We start from the raw sequence: 16,306 nt of genomic DNA on the forward strand, positions 1-16,306 counted from the left end.
CAAATGGAGTGCGAGAGATGTAGAAGAGCAAAGTAATAGTAAATACTGTATGTAGGTAAATGTAAACACTGTGTAAAGTAAGTGTCTTAACATGATTTATAAATAAACAGACTTACCACAGAAAGATACATTGTAGGCAGTGGGAGGGTGAAAAACAATGCGAAATGTTCTTATATTGTCTGGTAAGTTTATAAACCCTCACCAACTTTGGTTATGTCACATGGTAAATGAAGAACACATGTTGTGATTTCTACGGTAGAAACACACTTCAAATTATTTGAGTTAGTGATTTAAAAATTAACTTTGTGGTATGTAAATATAGTTGTAGGTCTGAAGAATATAAAACTTATATCCATAAATGCATATATAAGAAGACTGGAAGGAGCTAAGCATTTGTCTTGTTACTGTAAATTTACACAAAATCGTATATTTACTTAAAATATTATGAGATTTGTTTGTTTTCATTAGTGTTTGTACAGTGTGTGGCCCAAAACAACTGTTCTTCCAGAAACACCAAAAGGTGAGACACCCCTGCTGCTGGTGCATAAAATATTGGAGATGGAGCGCAGTGATTCTGTGTTTTAAGGGTGACATGTTTTACATGTTTTACATGTTTTAACAATCAGGTCAGTTGGACCGGGATTGCTCATTGAGGAGCCTGACAGACACGACTGAGGCAATACTTTCCCACTTGGTGGTAAACTAAAGTCAGCCAAAGGAATATTCCTGGGAAAGTAATTTTAACAATGTAACAACTCACATACAAATGGAGCATTCAAACATTGCTATCATAATTTTATGTGGGGAAAACTTTTATATAATCAAAGCCCAATTTGGCTCTTAAAAACAAACCCCCTCCCCCCAAAAAATACTCTATAAAGAATTCAAATTTTTTGTTTGAAAAAATTATTAATATCTGCATTCTAAAAAACTCCAAAATCAAGCAGTGTTGATATATAGAAAGTGAAAAGGAAACGGAAGAGGAGTTTCCGTTTTCCAGCATAATTTCAATTAACCAAACTTCCTGGTTATCTTTTATTCGAAGATACTTGAGTGTCCACGCACTGTGTATACCTGTAAGGCAAACCAGCTATTCAATGCGAACTGTTATACAAAAGGAAATGGTTTGTGTTGGTATAAGCTATAAACTAGTTAAACTGGAGACCATCTACCCAAGTGATGACTTTAGTTATAGAGTAACTGAACTGGGGCCCTTCTTTCTAGCAGTATTTAACAGTGCCAGTTGTATGTGGTTGGTATATAGAAACAATTTGGGGTGGTTTTTTAGTAGTGGTAGGATTGATTTCTATCTTTATATTAAATCAGTACATGAAATGATTTTACAGTTTAGATCTACTACAGGAATCTTATATCCAGGGATTAAATAATTTAATCAAAGTCATATAGCTAGACCTGTGGCAGAATTAAAACTAGAACTCAAAGTTCCCAGTCCCTTTCTCCCCTTTAAAATTTAAAAAGTAACACATGCCCACATAGATAATTTGGAAAATGTAGACAAAAGATAAACTCACCTGTTAGGTACAATCCAGAGAAAACCTTCTACATTCTTGTGAATTAAACCACGGGCTCACAGGCAAGGCTTACATTTCCAGTCTGAGAATATTTATCTTTTTTTTTTTGTTAATGAAATTTGAATCATTGTGTTTCTAAGAAATTATTCTTTTGTGTAGATTTCCAAATTTATTAAAGTTGTTTACAGCAACCTCTATTGTGTTGCTTCTTTTCTCATTACTGCCATTGGTTATTTACGGCTCACTGTTTCCTTCAACAGAAGTTTATCAACTTTATTAATTTTTAAAGTAAACCTACTTCTAACTTTCCTCTTCCATATTGTATTTATTTTCTATTTCATTAACTTATTATTATTTTTCTTTCTGTATTATTTGGGTTAATTTTGCTGTTTCCCTCTTAACTTTACTCGCAGGTTGGACGCCCCTGTGACTGAAGTCTTTCAAAATCTTAATGGAGGAAAATTTGAGAACTGCTTAATGGGTATAGTCTGTCAATTCCTCTCAATACCTTAACATACTCCATCCTTGGATTAAACCAGACCAGCATAGCTTTTACACCTGAATTATATTATGTCCGATCTCTCTACCCCCATCCTATAAAATTCATTTATCCAAATATGGACTAACATCAATCCATATCAACAGATATTAAGAAAAATAGCCTTATAAAAGTGGTCACTATTTTTACCCTAAGAATGTTGTATATTACTCCAAGTGCCCCTTACATTTATTAATTTATTGGGTATTTTTTGGACCCCACACATTTTTGTTCTAGGTGCTAAGGAAATAGCAATAAAGGGCACTGAAGGGTCTTTTTTCTGAGTGTAAAAAAAAAAAGAAATCGCCTGAAAGTTTTGAACAAGAGACTAACAGATTTGATTTATACGGTCATGAGCCATACAATGTTTCAGTCAATGACAGACTAAATATATGACTGTGGTCTTGTAAGATTACAATGGAGCTGAAAAAGTCCAGTTGCCTAGTGATGTTGCAGCCATGGTCTTCACGTCACAGCTCAACACATTACTGACGTGTTTGTACTGATGCTGCAGTAAACAAACCCACTGCCCTGCCACTCGTATGAAAGCACAGCACATACAGTTATGTACAGCATGTAATACTTCATCATGGTAACAAACTATGCTACTGGTTTATATATTTACTATACTATACTTTTTATCATTAGAGTATATGCTTTCTACTTATAAAAAATTTGTGTATAACAGTATGCCATTTACACTGGCAGAAGCCTCATACATCTGTGTTTACTGCATCTCAACTGCACTATTTTCTCATGTGCTTGATTTAATCTCCCACTGTTTTATACAGTAACACATGGACAGGTTTGTTGCCTAGGAACAATAGGCTACACCATATAGCCTGAGTGTGTAGTAGCCTATGCCACCTAGGTTTGTCTAAATATACTATAAGATGATAGCACAATAACAAAATCAAGTGGCATATTTCTCAGAATGTGTCCCTGTCATAAAGTAGCTTAAGACTATATTTTAAAGAATCATTCTGGCTATACTACACTGAGAATAAACTACAGGAGGATCAAACTAAAGACAGACAAGGCAAGGAGACCTGTTAAAAGCCAAATGCCATAACCCTGGGAAGAAATGATGGTGTTTGGGACCAGAATGGAAGCGGCGCAGATGATAAGAACTGGTCCGATTCTCGATGCATTTTGAAGGTAGAGCCAACATCATCTGCCAATATTAGATATGAGATGTAAATTTAGAAAGAGTGGAAGATTACAAAGGAACTGGAAAAAATGAAGTAGCCATTTGCTGATCTAGAAAGGGCTGGGGAAGGAACATGATATGAGGATGGGCATTCTGAGGTAGCTAGTAGACATTCAAGAGGGAGATATCACAGAAACAGCTGGATATGGAAATCTGGAATCTCGCTGAGGAACAATTAAGGGAAGCCAAGGAAAACCAGGAAAGCTACATGAAGAAAGTATTTCAATAAAGAAAGAGCAGTTTTACCAGAGAAAAAAGGAGACACTCCTAGGGCAATGCCCTTGAGAAGAAGGGATGGGAACTAGAGTATATCAGGATTTCTCACAACTTTGACAGTATTTACATTTGGGGTTGAATAATTCTTCACAGGGAGCGGGGGACTGTCTTCTGCCTTGTGTGACATTCACCAAGATTTCTGGCCTTTTGCTGCTAGATGCCAGTCCTCCCCGCTAACTCCGTTATGATAAAATACGTCTCCAGACATTGCCAAATGTCCCCTAGAGGGCAAAATCACTAATATAAATGGAGGAACTCGCCTTTGCTAGAAACACAACCCATCCACATAAAAGGAATGAGGGAAGATGCTATGGATAAAGTAAGTGATAATTATTTGAGTATCTCCTTCCTATTAGATCCTCATAACTACAATATAGTCAAAGCCAGACAATGTGTGGGGGAAGTTGCTAGCAAATCACAAAACCAAAGTCATTACTCCATGGAAACTGTTGGCATTTTACCATATAAGCGAGGTGTATCTTTGAACTGAGTCTAAGCCAAAACTTTCATGTGTTTTTTTTTTTGGGGGGGGGGGCGGGGGAGGCTCTGCCTATGCCCCTTTGCATAATGCCTATTCAGGTTTCCTGGGTTTTTTCTTAAAAATCACAAAATGCAAACATCATGACTTAGTATGAATTACAGTAAATGATATATTCCTTAGAGAGCTCAATGTTTAGAGAAAGGGGCCTAAAAGGAACATGTCTCCAATGATAATTTAAAAGGATATTATTTACGGCTTTCAAATCATCCAACCAAATTACCATATAGTACGGTGTTTAAAGAAATTTCACTCTCACATTCATTGACCTCTTTATACATACGTACTTCCTTGTCAGAGGAATATAAGGCAACCATTATTGGTTTTTTAGATATTAGGACAAGCGGAAAGGAGAGTGGTCAAGGAGCCCTTAGCAATCATGAAATGAGAAGGTTTGAGAATAAAAAGTACAGGCAACTGGTTTCACATGTATACATCAAGTCCCGGGGTTACACGAGCTGTATCTAAAAGAAAGAAAATACAGTCATACCACCTAAGTTGTACCTACTTCCTCAACAACAGATCCTATCCTGTTACATCATGAATGAGGGTTACAAAGCAAAACTATAATGCAAAAGAACTCCCCAAACTCAAAGATCAAAAACCCTAAAACTTCTATGAAAATACTTGGCTTCCAAACTTGCTTTAAAAAACCACCTACGAGTTAGAAGAGCCTTACTAAATATGAATTTCAGATATTCTCTATCATTATCCCTTTTTAAATATTGCTTTTCTTTCTACCATAGAAAAAATTAAAGTGGTCAGGCATATGACTTTTTCCACTGTGTCACTGCACTTGTAACTCAACATCCTATGTTCTTTTTTTTTAAAATATTTTATTGATTTACTTTTAGACAGAGGGGAAGGGAGGGAGAAAGAGAGGGAGAGAAACATCAATGAGTGATTGCTTCTCACATGGCCCCTACTGGGGACCTGGCCCACAACCCAGGCATGTGCCCTGACTGGGAATCGAACCACGGACCCTTTGGTTTGCAGGCCAATGCTCAATCCACTGCACCACACCAGCCAGAACTCCTATGTTCTTTTTGATGATTAAAAACTGAAACACTGCCCTGGCTGGTGTGGCTCGGTTGGAGCATCATCCATGTATAAGGCAATGTATAAGGTGTATAAGGCAACCAACCAATGTTTCTCTCAATGGGCGTCTCTCTCCTCTCCCCCTCTCCCATCCTCTCTCACGAAAATCAACAAGCATATCCTCAGGAGAGGATTAAAAGGGAAAAAAGCAAACTAAGACTCTCATTTGCACTAAAAATTTCCCAAGATCCAAGTTAAGATACTGATTATAATTTCTAAAGTCATCTTTCAAATACCCCAAATCCTAAGAACAGAAAGTAAAGGAGTAAATACACGTAGAGGGTAGAGAACCTGAACACCATTAGAATGGCCCCATCTCCTACTCTGCATTGCCTGTGACAGTCCCAGGAAGCCACCAGCGACCAGATGCTGAGGATACAATCATAAACGAGAGCCTCCTTCTTGACTGTGTGTCCAAAGACTCACTATTTCATAAACACTCTGTATGGCTTATCCCGAGCCAGAAGGGAAGTCTAGCTGACTATAAAGTCTCACCAAGAATATTGTACAATGTGTCAGGGGTGTCAAATTCATTTTTACCAGGGGCCACATCAGCTTACTGGTTGCCTTCAAAGGGCCGAATGTAACTTTAGGACTGTACAAATGTAACTACTCCTTAACTGTAAGAGAGAGCTCAGCACTGCCATCCGGTAGAAACAAGGTGCAGGGCCGGATAAAACAAGGCAAAGGGCTGAACTCAGCCTGCAGGCCTTGTGTTTGCCACCGGTGTAGAATATACAAGTGGAGGGGAAATATACAGTAGACTCCAAATTTACAACTTCACCACAACCACTTTATGTTTCCGGTCCGTTTTCTCTCTTGCCCCTTACAAATCTTTAAAGAAATTCATATAATGCTCATTTGAGGACTAAACATGTAACAAGAGCTTAATCTATAGATGAAAACCCTAAAAAAATTTAAGTGATTTAGCAAACGTCACACAAGTGGTAGGTCTCTGACCTCCCGTTTCTGGGGAAGCATTATTCAGGACTAAATCAGAGTTTCTGGGTAGCTTCTATGAGTCTTCTCACTATAAGTAGGAAGGCTAATTAACCATGTACATGAGGACATAAGGAAGAACTTATATAACCTCATATACAGGGTGGGGTAAAGGTAGGTTTACTGTTCTTCCTATGGAAAATAGTAAGTAAGAATAAACTGTTTCACATACTCACAACTATATACCTACTTTTGTCCCACCCTATACACATACAGGCTGACACCAAACACAAGCCCACAAACTCTAATAAATAAATAAACAAACAAAGAAGCTACTCTCCAGGAAAAAAACAAGCCAATTCCTCTTGGAAAACAAGACCATTCTAAGTTCCCGACTTCTGGCTTCCACTTCACTCTCAGCACAGACTGACAATAGGTCTAAGAGTTCTGACACCTACTGACAACCAGCCAACACAGAAGCATTTTTCTGTCCACCTCCCCAGCTCTCCTGGCCAAAAGCAATCTACTATTCCTCCTAAATTCCCAACAGAATTTAAATGGCTCACAATACTGCACAGCTGGCCTGCTGTGTTAAATACAAGTCTTAATGCTGCTAATACATTACCAGGTGCTTACACTTCTTTTATAAATTCTCTGAAACCAGGATTAAGTTTTTTGTGTTCCTCTTATTTTTTGAATCTCCACAGAGCCCCACACACCTATGAGTTCAACAAACATTTCCTAAATGTATAAACCGGCTGGTCATTTTCAAAGTTGCCATAATTCTAAGACTGGAATGTCATTATGCTATATGATAAAATTAAAATATATCTAAATGCCAGAAAAAGAGATCATATAACATTATCTTCTAACTTTTAAAGTTTTCTTTCATTTATTATAACCTGATGACTTTAAGAAAAATGATACCAACAATAAAAGTCAAGAAATGTCAGAATACAGATAAATTTCCCTAAAAAGCTATGGGGCATGCTTATAAATTATATTTTTCAACATTCTAAGGGTGTATGATATTTAATAAAGAAGCTCTATTTTAAAGCCATTAGACCCAATCTATCCTTTATATCACACCATTCCTTGGCTTTTGTTGGTTTCGCCATCCAGAAAGGCCTAATACCATTATCTTTCCAAATGTCAATCTTCTTTTAATTTTTAATTTTATTTTTTTCATTGTTGTTCAAGTACAGTTTTCTGTCTTTTATTACCATCCCAGCCCAACCCCCAGTGCTCCCCACCTCTCTCCCATTTCCACCCTCCTTAGTTGTTGTCCATGTGTCCTTTATACTAGTTCCAAAAGTCAATCATCTGTGAAATATTTTCTTTTCTTCCCAACTACATGCGATCTTTCATCTGCCTTACATTATAATTATGTACATCTCTTTGTTTATTTCTGCCAGTGTATTATAAGTTCCCTGAGAGTGGAAATGACTTACTAGTGTTTGTGAACTTTGATCAATGCATTTAATTCATATCAGACTGGAGTAACATCAACTGCCCCTATCTGCCGGAAAATATAGTCTGCACCCCTTAAGACCAAATGGTAAAAAATTTTTAATTAGATTAATAATCATCATATACCATCATTATTTTAATTAATAACTAAGGACTATGTTTTTCAGAATAGTAGTAACATAAAGGAGAAATTTATACTGTTACATTAAGCCTTGAAACTCACTTATCTGTAAAAATGTAGTTGGAAATGTCTCAATGGCAAAATAAAACACAGAAGCTCATACATGGCAGAAGATCATCTCCTTGGACTGAGACCTGACTTTTGAAGACTAACAGTATTTGCAGAACTTACTGCAAATCTATACTGAAAAGAACAGAATAATCAAAAGGTGATATATACATTATATTTATAAAATCACAGTTGTTTTAAAAACCTGCTCCCAAAACATAAGTGAAAACCACAATAACTCCCATGTTATCACTGAAAGTACACACATCACTAGGACTGTCCAGTACAAACTGCACCACCATGTCAACACAGAACACACGGGGCCACAGTGATATAACCACGCAGTCATTCACCATCCAATCACACCACCCACCACCCACCAGGCACAGTGCAATATATAAAACACTGTTTTTCAATTACGAATGTCATGAACACTTCAAAATCTGTTTAGAACAATTCCTTTTCCAAAACTTTCCATTTATAGACTCCTAAATAAATGATCTACCCTATTTTGAAAAGGCAATCAGGTTATCATTGGCTAAGAACCACTGGCTAGCTGCAAAACAGTCTTCCATCTACAAGGGCCATGTCTTGGCCTTAAACACACACCCCACCCCTCCCTTCAGAGCAGGACCTCTGACAGGAAAGAAATGTACAACAGAAAAAAGCCCACCTGATGAGAAGTCGGGAGACTTCCATTCCAGACCTGGCTGGTCCCATTTTTTGTCCTCTGACCCAGAACTAAAGTTTTACCATCTGATTGCTGTACTTACAAGTTAAATGTCATGTTCTATGTAAAGGAGCTTTACTTTTTGTAAAAAAAAAATTATTCTTATACTAATATAGGCATTCAATAATTGTTAGTTAATTCTATAGTGCTTAAAAACATCTTGTTCTTATTTCTCTTCAAACAAATCTTTTGTTCATAGAATCCAGAAGGTCCTATCTAGTTCAAGGCAAAATTGTAATTGGATTGGTGCACTCAAAACTAAGATATTAAAATGAGCATGGGTTTATAATGCCAAAGGGTCAAATAACCAGTATCAACAGGTAGGCATCCTAAGCCAGGAAATTTTTGAGTCACATTTGGGAAATTAAAAAGCCAGTATTCTCTCGTTGCAACATAAAAATGAAGGCTGGCGTAAGAAATTAGTATGTCTACAGCAGTAGGACCAAGATGATAAGTACATATAATCAAATATAAAGTCAAGGATGGAAGGATATCTGACAAGTTTAAATTTCACAGAATTAAGAACAACTACATATTCCTGAGCCCAGAATGACATGGTGAAATGGTAGTGGAAGAAAATTATCCCGGCAGCTGTGTAAAGGATGAAGTGAAGCGAGCAGGTAAGTGTCAGGAAAACCAGTTTGCAAGCTGTCTCGTTAAATAATACAAATAAGTTTCTATAAAAAGGTAGTAACTAAGGACATGAAAAGGGGTAAATCTGAGAGACACTGCAGAGGGTCAGCTAGACTTGGTGACAGGTATGAATTAGGGAAGTGGGAAAAGATATGAAAATCATTCCAAAAACCTGGTTATGGGTGGCCTCCAGCAGAACTACACCTGCCCAGCATTCATAGTTCTTGCATTGGTTTTTCCAGGCTGCATCTCAACCCACTGGACTGCTCTTTACCAGTCCCGCAGTGAGACACCATTCCACTTGAAATGAAAACAAGCAACTACCACCACCATGATAGTGTGGGGAAAACCTATTACCAACGGTTCCAGATTTGTTTCTTCATGGAGGAAGTCTGCTCTTCTAACCCTGAGGAACTTCTTCCCCACCTGCACAACTGGGGGAAATTTCTTCTCTGTGCCCCAATATTCTTTACACACTTGAAGTCCAAGCTCAATACTAGATGGATCTTTTCAGTCACATGTACACAGAACACAGATGACACCATTGATAAAGGTATAACGATGTAAGTCAGGCAAATTGTACGTTCATTCTCAACTGGAACAAAGCCAAGTTCATTACACTTAAAATTAAAATGGCCAAAAAGCAATCCTGTAGTTATTTTTAATGTATCACAAAGACAGATGAATTCTGTTCCAGAATGATTGTGCTACATAATGATTGTGCAGTTTTGCTGGAGCTTTTCTTCTTTCTGCAGCTTTAAAAACATGCTGTTGGAAAGCAGACATTAAAGTGTTTCCCTTGTCTAAAAAGCATACCATTATGCTGTTTCCAATCTTATCAAGCCGACAGTTATCAATAACACTGTGTATTTCATCAAGGTTTCATTGCCTACAGTTCGTTCTAAAGAGCACGATGTATAAATTTAACTAACAAAAAAAGGAACTGAGGCTAAAGGGAGTCTATGGGTGAAACCTCTACAACTCGGTTTGAATTGAGCTGTACTAACAACATCCCATTCTCAGAAAGGATCCATCCACGCTCCTTGAGAAACATACCTATTGCATTTAGATTTTAAAGAGCTTCTAACACGTTATTGTTTACAGACACTCTACACGCACAAACAAGAAAAGCATGTCATGAAATTTTACATTGCCTTAGCTTAAAAACAAACCAGCCTACCTTGTAAATGGATTAAAACATTACCTAGAAAGGTTACCAGACTGTGATCTCGTGATAAATAAGAGCCCGCCGCCAGGCCAAAGTCACGCGAACATTTACATTCTAAATTTTTCAGGGGCAGAGAATAAATTTTTCTATTTTCTTGTTGGAATTAGGATTCTGCATATCAGGAGATAAGAGGGTTGGGTCGGGTTCGCAGGCTCCAACGTCTCCTGGATACCCGGACACAACGGGCAAGGGGAGCCAAGCACAGTGGAGAGTGTCGCCTCCACTCTCCGAGACAAGACTAAGTCGCTCGGTCTCCACGCCCAGAGCAGGTGCGAAACTGGCGGTCTGGGGTTTCAGCGGTTGCAATCATCTTCCTCCCGCAGAGCGGGGGCCGCCCTAAGAGAGGAACCTTCCCGTCTTGTCACCCCCGGAGCCCCGTTTGCTGTAGGCGGACAGAGGGATGGATTCCTAATCCTTTCCCTTGAAGGGTAATTCCCTACACCAGCCGCAGTACTCACAATCCCACGTCCCCTCCCCCCTTAATTGGCTGCAGAGAGAAAGAGCGGGTGGGGCCCACCAACACCTCGAAGCCCACCCCCTGTATCCCCGGAGAAGTGTGGGCCCCGGACAGGGGGTGTCGGCCCCCAGGTCCAGACCCCGGTCTCTCCCCGTCGGGCTCCCGGACGCCGCTCACCGTGAAAGGGACATCCCCGACGCTGCCCACGGAGTAGCAGTTGTCTCCAGGGTTGACAGCGCCGGTGAGGACCTGATGCAGATGCATGTCCGGAGCCCGGGCTGGCCAGGAGAATGCACGAGAGGCTCGACGAGCCCCGCGTCCGGCCCTCCCCCGGCCGCGAGAGCGCTTCCCCCTCCGCCTCCCTCGGGACCCACCGCGCGGAGGCCCTGGCTTATCGCCTCACTACCCTTTCGCCTTCCCCCCGCCCTGTCCCTTCCATGAGAGCTCCTCAACCGCCGACGCCGCCCGGATCTCCGCACGGCTGCGGAAATGCCCGGATGCTCCCACTGCCTGCTGCACCGGCGCACAAATGCGGGCGGAGGGCAAGGGTGCGTGCGAGGCGGGGGAGAGCTGGAGGGAATGCGCGAGCCGGGCGCGTGCAGTAAGGGGACGCTCCGCCCGAGGGAGACGGGCGCGACGGTCAAGTGGGAGGGTAAACCCCTCCTCCCGCCGCTGGGCTTTTAGCTCAGCCCTAATTCCCAGCCCCGCATTTGCGCGTGCGCACAGTGGTTTCCAAGGCAATTGCGCGCACCGTGCGGATCCTGGGCTGGGGATTGCGCGCGCAGACTTGCGGGAGTTCCCTCGAGCCTCCTAGCTGCGGCCACTGGGGGCGGGGGCTGGACAGGGGCGGGACGGCGGCCGCCCGGGGCCACGCAGCTCCCTAACTCTGCGCAAACGCCGGTGAGAATGTTTTGCTGTGTTTACTCTACTCCGAAGTACGTCGTGTGATGGTTAGTGCAGTTGACCTCAGAAGGATATCCACCACCGGGGAATTCCTTAGATCCCTAAGGGCTTTTTCAAAGTACAGTGCGTAAGATCAATATAGGCATCTTGAAACTTGGAGATGCCGTACACCCCTGACAGCAAATTATTTTTCTTCCACCTTTATCACAGTTGTTCTAGACAGAGAAAGGGCCCCCTAGAGACGTGTGATTCCTCTAGACTCATTTTTTTCCATGTGTGATGTCAGGGATTCGAAGAATCGCTTCATTTTTCCTGACTGTCTGCTAAACGGGGATCAAATCCCGGCTGCAGATCAATTCAGCACAATTTTTGTATCCTATATTGTGTGTAAGTCAATGGGGCAAAGGCGTAGAAAAGATACCAAGGCACAACTCCCTACAGAACCAAGCAGAACACCAAGTGTTATGATGATTGAAACACAACAGTCTTCGCACCACAGAATAGGAAGAATATTTTTAACAGGACGAGTTAAAAGATTAGATTGATGTTTGAGGCGGGGAGAGGAAATGATCGTTAAGGAGATCAAGGTATCCAGGAGTTCGCTTATGGCCTGCCTGAAGGTGGAGAGTGTTGAATGCCCCGCTAAGAAGCTTAGATTTCATTCTGTGAGTTTACACAATCAAAACTGCTTTAGGAAGATGACTTTGCAGCACATTTAGGAGGGCAGGGAGGATTGTAGGCAAAGGCCTGGCAGGAATCGGTCATCTGTTCAGTGGAAAGGAGAAGGAGTCAAAGATCATCCTGATGGCAGGGGGCATTTTCCTTTTCAGTTAGTGGCTTAACTCTTCCCCCAATCACCCAGCCTACAAACCGCGGAGCCACTTTAGACTCCTTTCTCTTTCTTGCCCATATCTAAGGACCCCTTTTCGAAGTCTCTAATCCATGCCCCTCATGATCCCCACTGCCATTTCTTTTCATTTCAGACCTTATCCTTTCTCATTTAATTACCAGGGAGCCTCCTAACTAGTTTGCCTTCCATCTCTTGCTTTCCAATTCATCCACCACACTGCAGCCAGAGGAACCTCTTAAAGAGAAGATTCCTCTGCTTAAAATCCCCACTCCCTACAGGTTAAAATCTGAGCTCCTTAGCTTGGCTGACAAACCTGTTCATTCTGGTTTCAGTCTTATCTTGTCATCTGCAGCTGTTCCCTCATGGCCTCTATGCTCTAGCCCCTGAGAGCTATTTGTTGCTTTCAGAGTATGCTATGTTCTCTCTGCTTCCTTGTCCTGGTTCCTGCTCTTTGCTCTGTCTGGAATGCCCTTCCTCTGCTTCTGGACCTGACAAACCACAATTTAGTTGAAAAGTTACCTATTAGTAAAGCTTTTTTTGTCTACTCCCAAACACCTTTACACTTCCTTCTACTGAAACAATGTATCACATAGCAATGTAAGTACTGGTTTGTGCCTGTTTCTTCCACTAGGGTTTTAGATATTTCAAGTCATGATCAGTATCTTATTTTCCTATCAACCCAGCCCCTGAATGATAGTATTTTACTTGCTGACGTACACGATTGAATGAAAGTAAGAGCACTCAATTTTGCAAGAAAAATTTAGGGGGTAAATAACTTTTCAGGGCCTGGCTGGGTTGCTCAGTTGGTTAGAGCATTGTCCCAATATGCCAAGGTTGTGGATTCAATGCCTCATATCAGAGCACATACAAAAATCAACCAGTGAATTCATAAATATGTACAACAACAAATTTATATTTCTCTCTCTCTCCCACTCTGTCTCTAAAATCAATAAGTTTTTTAAAAAAAAACTTTAAATACCTTTCATTATACATATATTTATTTATATCTGGAAAAGTGTTTAAATGAGGTTACAGGGGTTTTGAAACTGGGGGGGAAAAAAACAGCATTTGTGCTACCTGTCACATACCAAACCCAATAAGCAGAGACAGGGAGTGAATCTTTATGGGCACTTTATTCAGATGGCCATCTGAGAAAACAGCGGGTTAATACCCTAACAGACTGTCTTAAATTCCACTTTAAAATGGCCCTTTTTGTAAGGAGAACAAAGTATAAGTAAGAGGTTTGGAATTCAGGAAAAAAATAACTGGATTGAAAAACTGCAGTATTCTCCTCCTGGGCGGTGGTCATCTCACCCCAGAGTACCATGGCTCAGATACCATCTTGAATTGTTTGCAGTCCTCCTGGGGCGTAAAGGTGGAGCTGTTTATGGTCCCCTGGAGTCAGGGTGGGTCATACCTTCAGTTCCTGGAACAATAGCTTTTACATACATTGATTACTAAACTTGTTAGCTATTACTTAAACTAAAATTTTCCAACTCTAGAGTCCCCTATCAGTTTTGTGGAGGGAAGTATTACATAGTATATGTAATATAGTATTACATATGTAATATACTATATTATATAGTATATATTGTATTATAGTAATATATAGTATACATGTGTAATATACTATATTACATAGTATATAGTATACTATGTACAATATATTGGGCTGTAGGAAATCAGAGGTTCTATGTATTTAATTATATCCCATTAACTGTGAATAAAGGTACTGAGCCACACAGCTAAAAGAAATATGTAGTGAAAATATGGCACACAACAATACACACAAATGATGGGTAAATGAACCATGCTGTGCGTGAAGTACCATGAAGGCAAATAAGGGTACTAGCACCTACAAAGCAAACCACAGTGTCAAATAAATTTGAGAGAATTTCTACATATACAACATATTTCAGTAAAAAATAGTATAAATCAAGTACTTAAGTAGATTAAAGTTAAATAACCTTTACAAAAAGATTTAATACATGTAGACAAACATTTCAGTAAAAACTGGAACAAAACACAGCAAAAATAATAAGTTGGAAGAAATTCCAACATCACGCTTACACTTAAAGGCAAATATTTTACAAAGTATTAATACACACTGAATAGCTTGAAAAAACTGAATGTGTTATAGTAACTAATGTTTTAGTGAATAATTGCTGCATAAATAAAAATGAACACTTTCAAAGTGTCATAAAGATTTTAATCTTCACCCTCCAAACTTAAAGATTTTCAAATCTTGAAAAACATTGCTACTACTGAATTCTAGATGAATCTCTTACTGTTCAACCTTTGTCACATTAGAAACGGAGTCAAAATCATCATCAAACAACAAATTGAGGTCAGATTGTTCAGAAGATTAATTCCACATTATTTAAACTATTTCACAGCTGACTGTCATTTCACAGCATTCATGAACCTTTGACCTGTTCTCACAGCTATGAAATTTAAGCCTCTTCCTTCTTTTGGTATCAACTCAAAAAACCTGAAGCCCGCATACACCTGTTCCTTCTTCCCTCATGAATCCTTTAAATGACTTCTTGATCACTCAGCATCCCAAGGTTGCAACTGGCTAGTTACATCTCCTGGAATTGTAGATGAGATGAGCCTTTTATTGTCTAATTTGATCAACCAAAAGTCATTCCAGACTAATATGGCAAGTTTCTTTGGTAGCCCACCTAACCAGGATGCTAAGCCACATGTTAACTATCCACACTTTCGCTTCTTCCTTGTTTCTCAAACCTTTCTCATGGACCTGAAAGTAAAGTGAAGTTTCTTTCTTTTGATCTGAAAATGTTTTCTGTTATTAGAAAAAAATATCAGTTTTGTGTCATTAACAAAACATGCCAATACAACTGTATGGTGTGCATTTTTCGTGTCCACAAGTTTTAACAGTAGCACACGTTGTACCTCTGGGGTTGAGTTTACTGGGACATCATATGTCAGAGGGAATTAGTTTCTTTCCAAGCAGTAATCACATATCCGTGTGCACTAGTTATGTATTACTGTGTAACAAATTACCCCACAACTAAGAGGCTACAATCAACAACAAACATTTCTTTCTCACAGCTTTTGTGCATTGAGAATTCAGTAGTAGCTTAGCTGGGAGATTCTAGTTCAAACTCTCTCGAGGTTGCAGTCAAAATGTCAGCTAGATACTGAATAAAAACGAAAAATCACATGTTATAGTATTCTACTTGGATTAAGTTTTCTGAAAAGCAAATCTATTGACACACGAAACATTAGTGGTTGTTGGGAGTTAGTGGTGGAATGGGAAGTAATTGCTAATGGGCATGGGATTTCTTTGGGCACAGACACGGTGGCAATGTTCTAAAATTGTGGTCATGGCTGCGCAACTCTGTAAATTTACTATAAGTCATCGAATTACTGAGTCTTATGGTAAATAAACTATAACCTCAATAAACCCATCTAAAAAGTGAAATGTCAGCCAGGGCTACAGTCATCTGAAGGATTGACTGATGACTAAGACCTGCTTCCAAGATGGCACACTCTCATGGTTGGCAAGTCGATCTGGGCACTTGGCTGGAGGCCTTAGTTCCTCACTTTGTGGTCCTCTCCAAAGTGCTGCACGCGTGACCTCAAGACATAGCAGCTGGCTTCCCTGAGAGCAAGTGATCCAAGAGAGAGATGGAGGTGGAAGTTGCCATG

General features: G+C 40.0%; 1 protein-coding gene across 2 annotated transcripts in view; it reads right to left on the minus strand.

The window, feature by feature from the left end:
• DMXL2 (Dmx like 2) overlaps positions 1 to 11,518 on the minus strand; it is a 133,178-nt gene extending 121,660 nt beyond the window's left edge. For both annotated transcript variants that reach the window (XM_037054633.1, XM_037054632.1), the window contains exon 1: positions 11,056 to 11,518. In XM_037054633.1, coding sequence (XP_036910528.1) covers positions 11,056 to 11,142 — 87 coding nt within the window. In that variant the 5' untranslated portion in view covers positions 11,143 to 11,518. The remainder of the gene's footprint in view (positions 1 to 11,055) is intronic.
• Positions 11,519 to 16,306: the final 4,788 nt, after the last annotated feature.

Source organism: Sturnira hondurensis, unplaced genomic scaffold, assembly GCF_014824575.4.
Source record: "Sturnira hondurensis isolate 20B ecotype Veracruz unplaced genomic scaffold, ASM1482457v3 Scaffold0008196, whole genome shotgun sequence".
Taxonomy (NCBI): Eukaryota; Metazoa; Chordata; class Mammalia; order Chiroptera; family Phyllostomidae; genus Sturnira; species Sturnira hondurensis.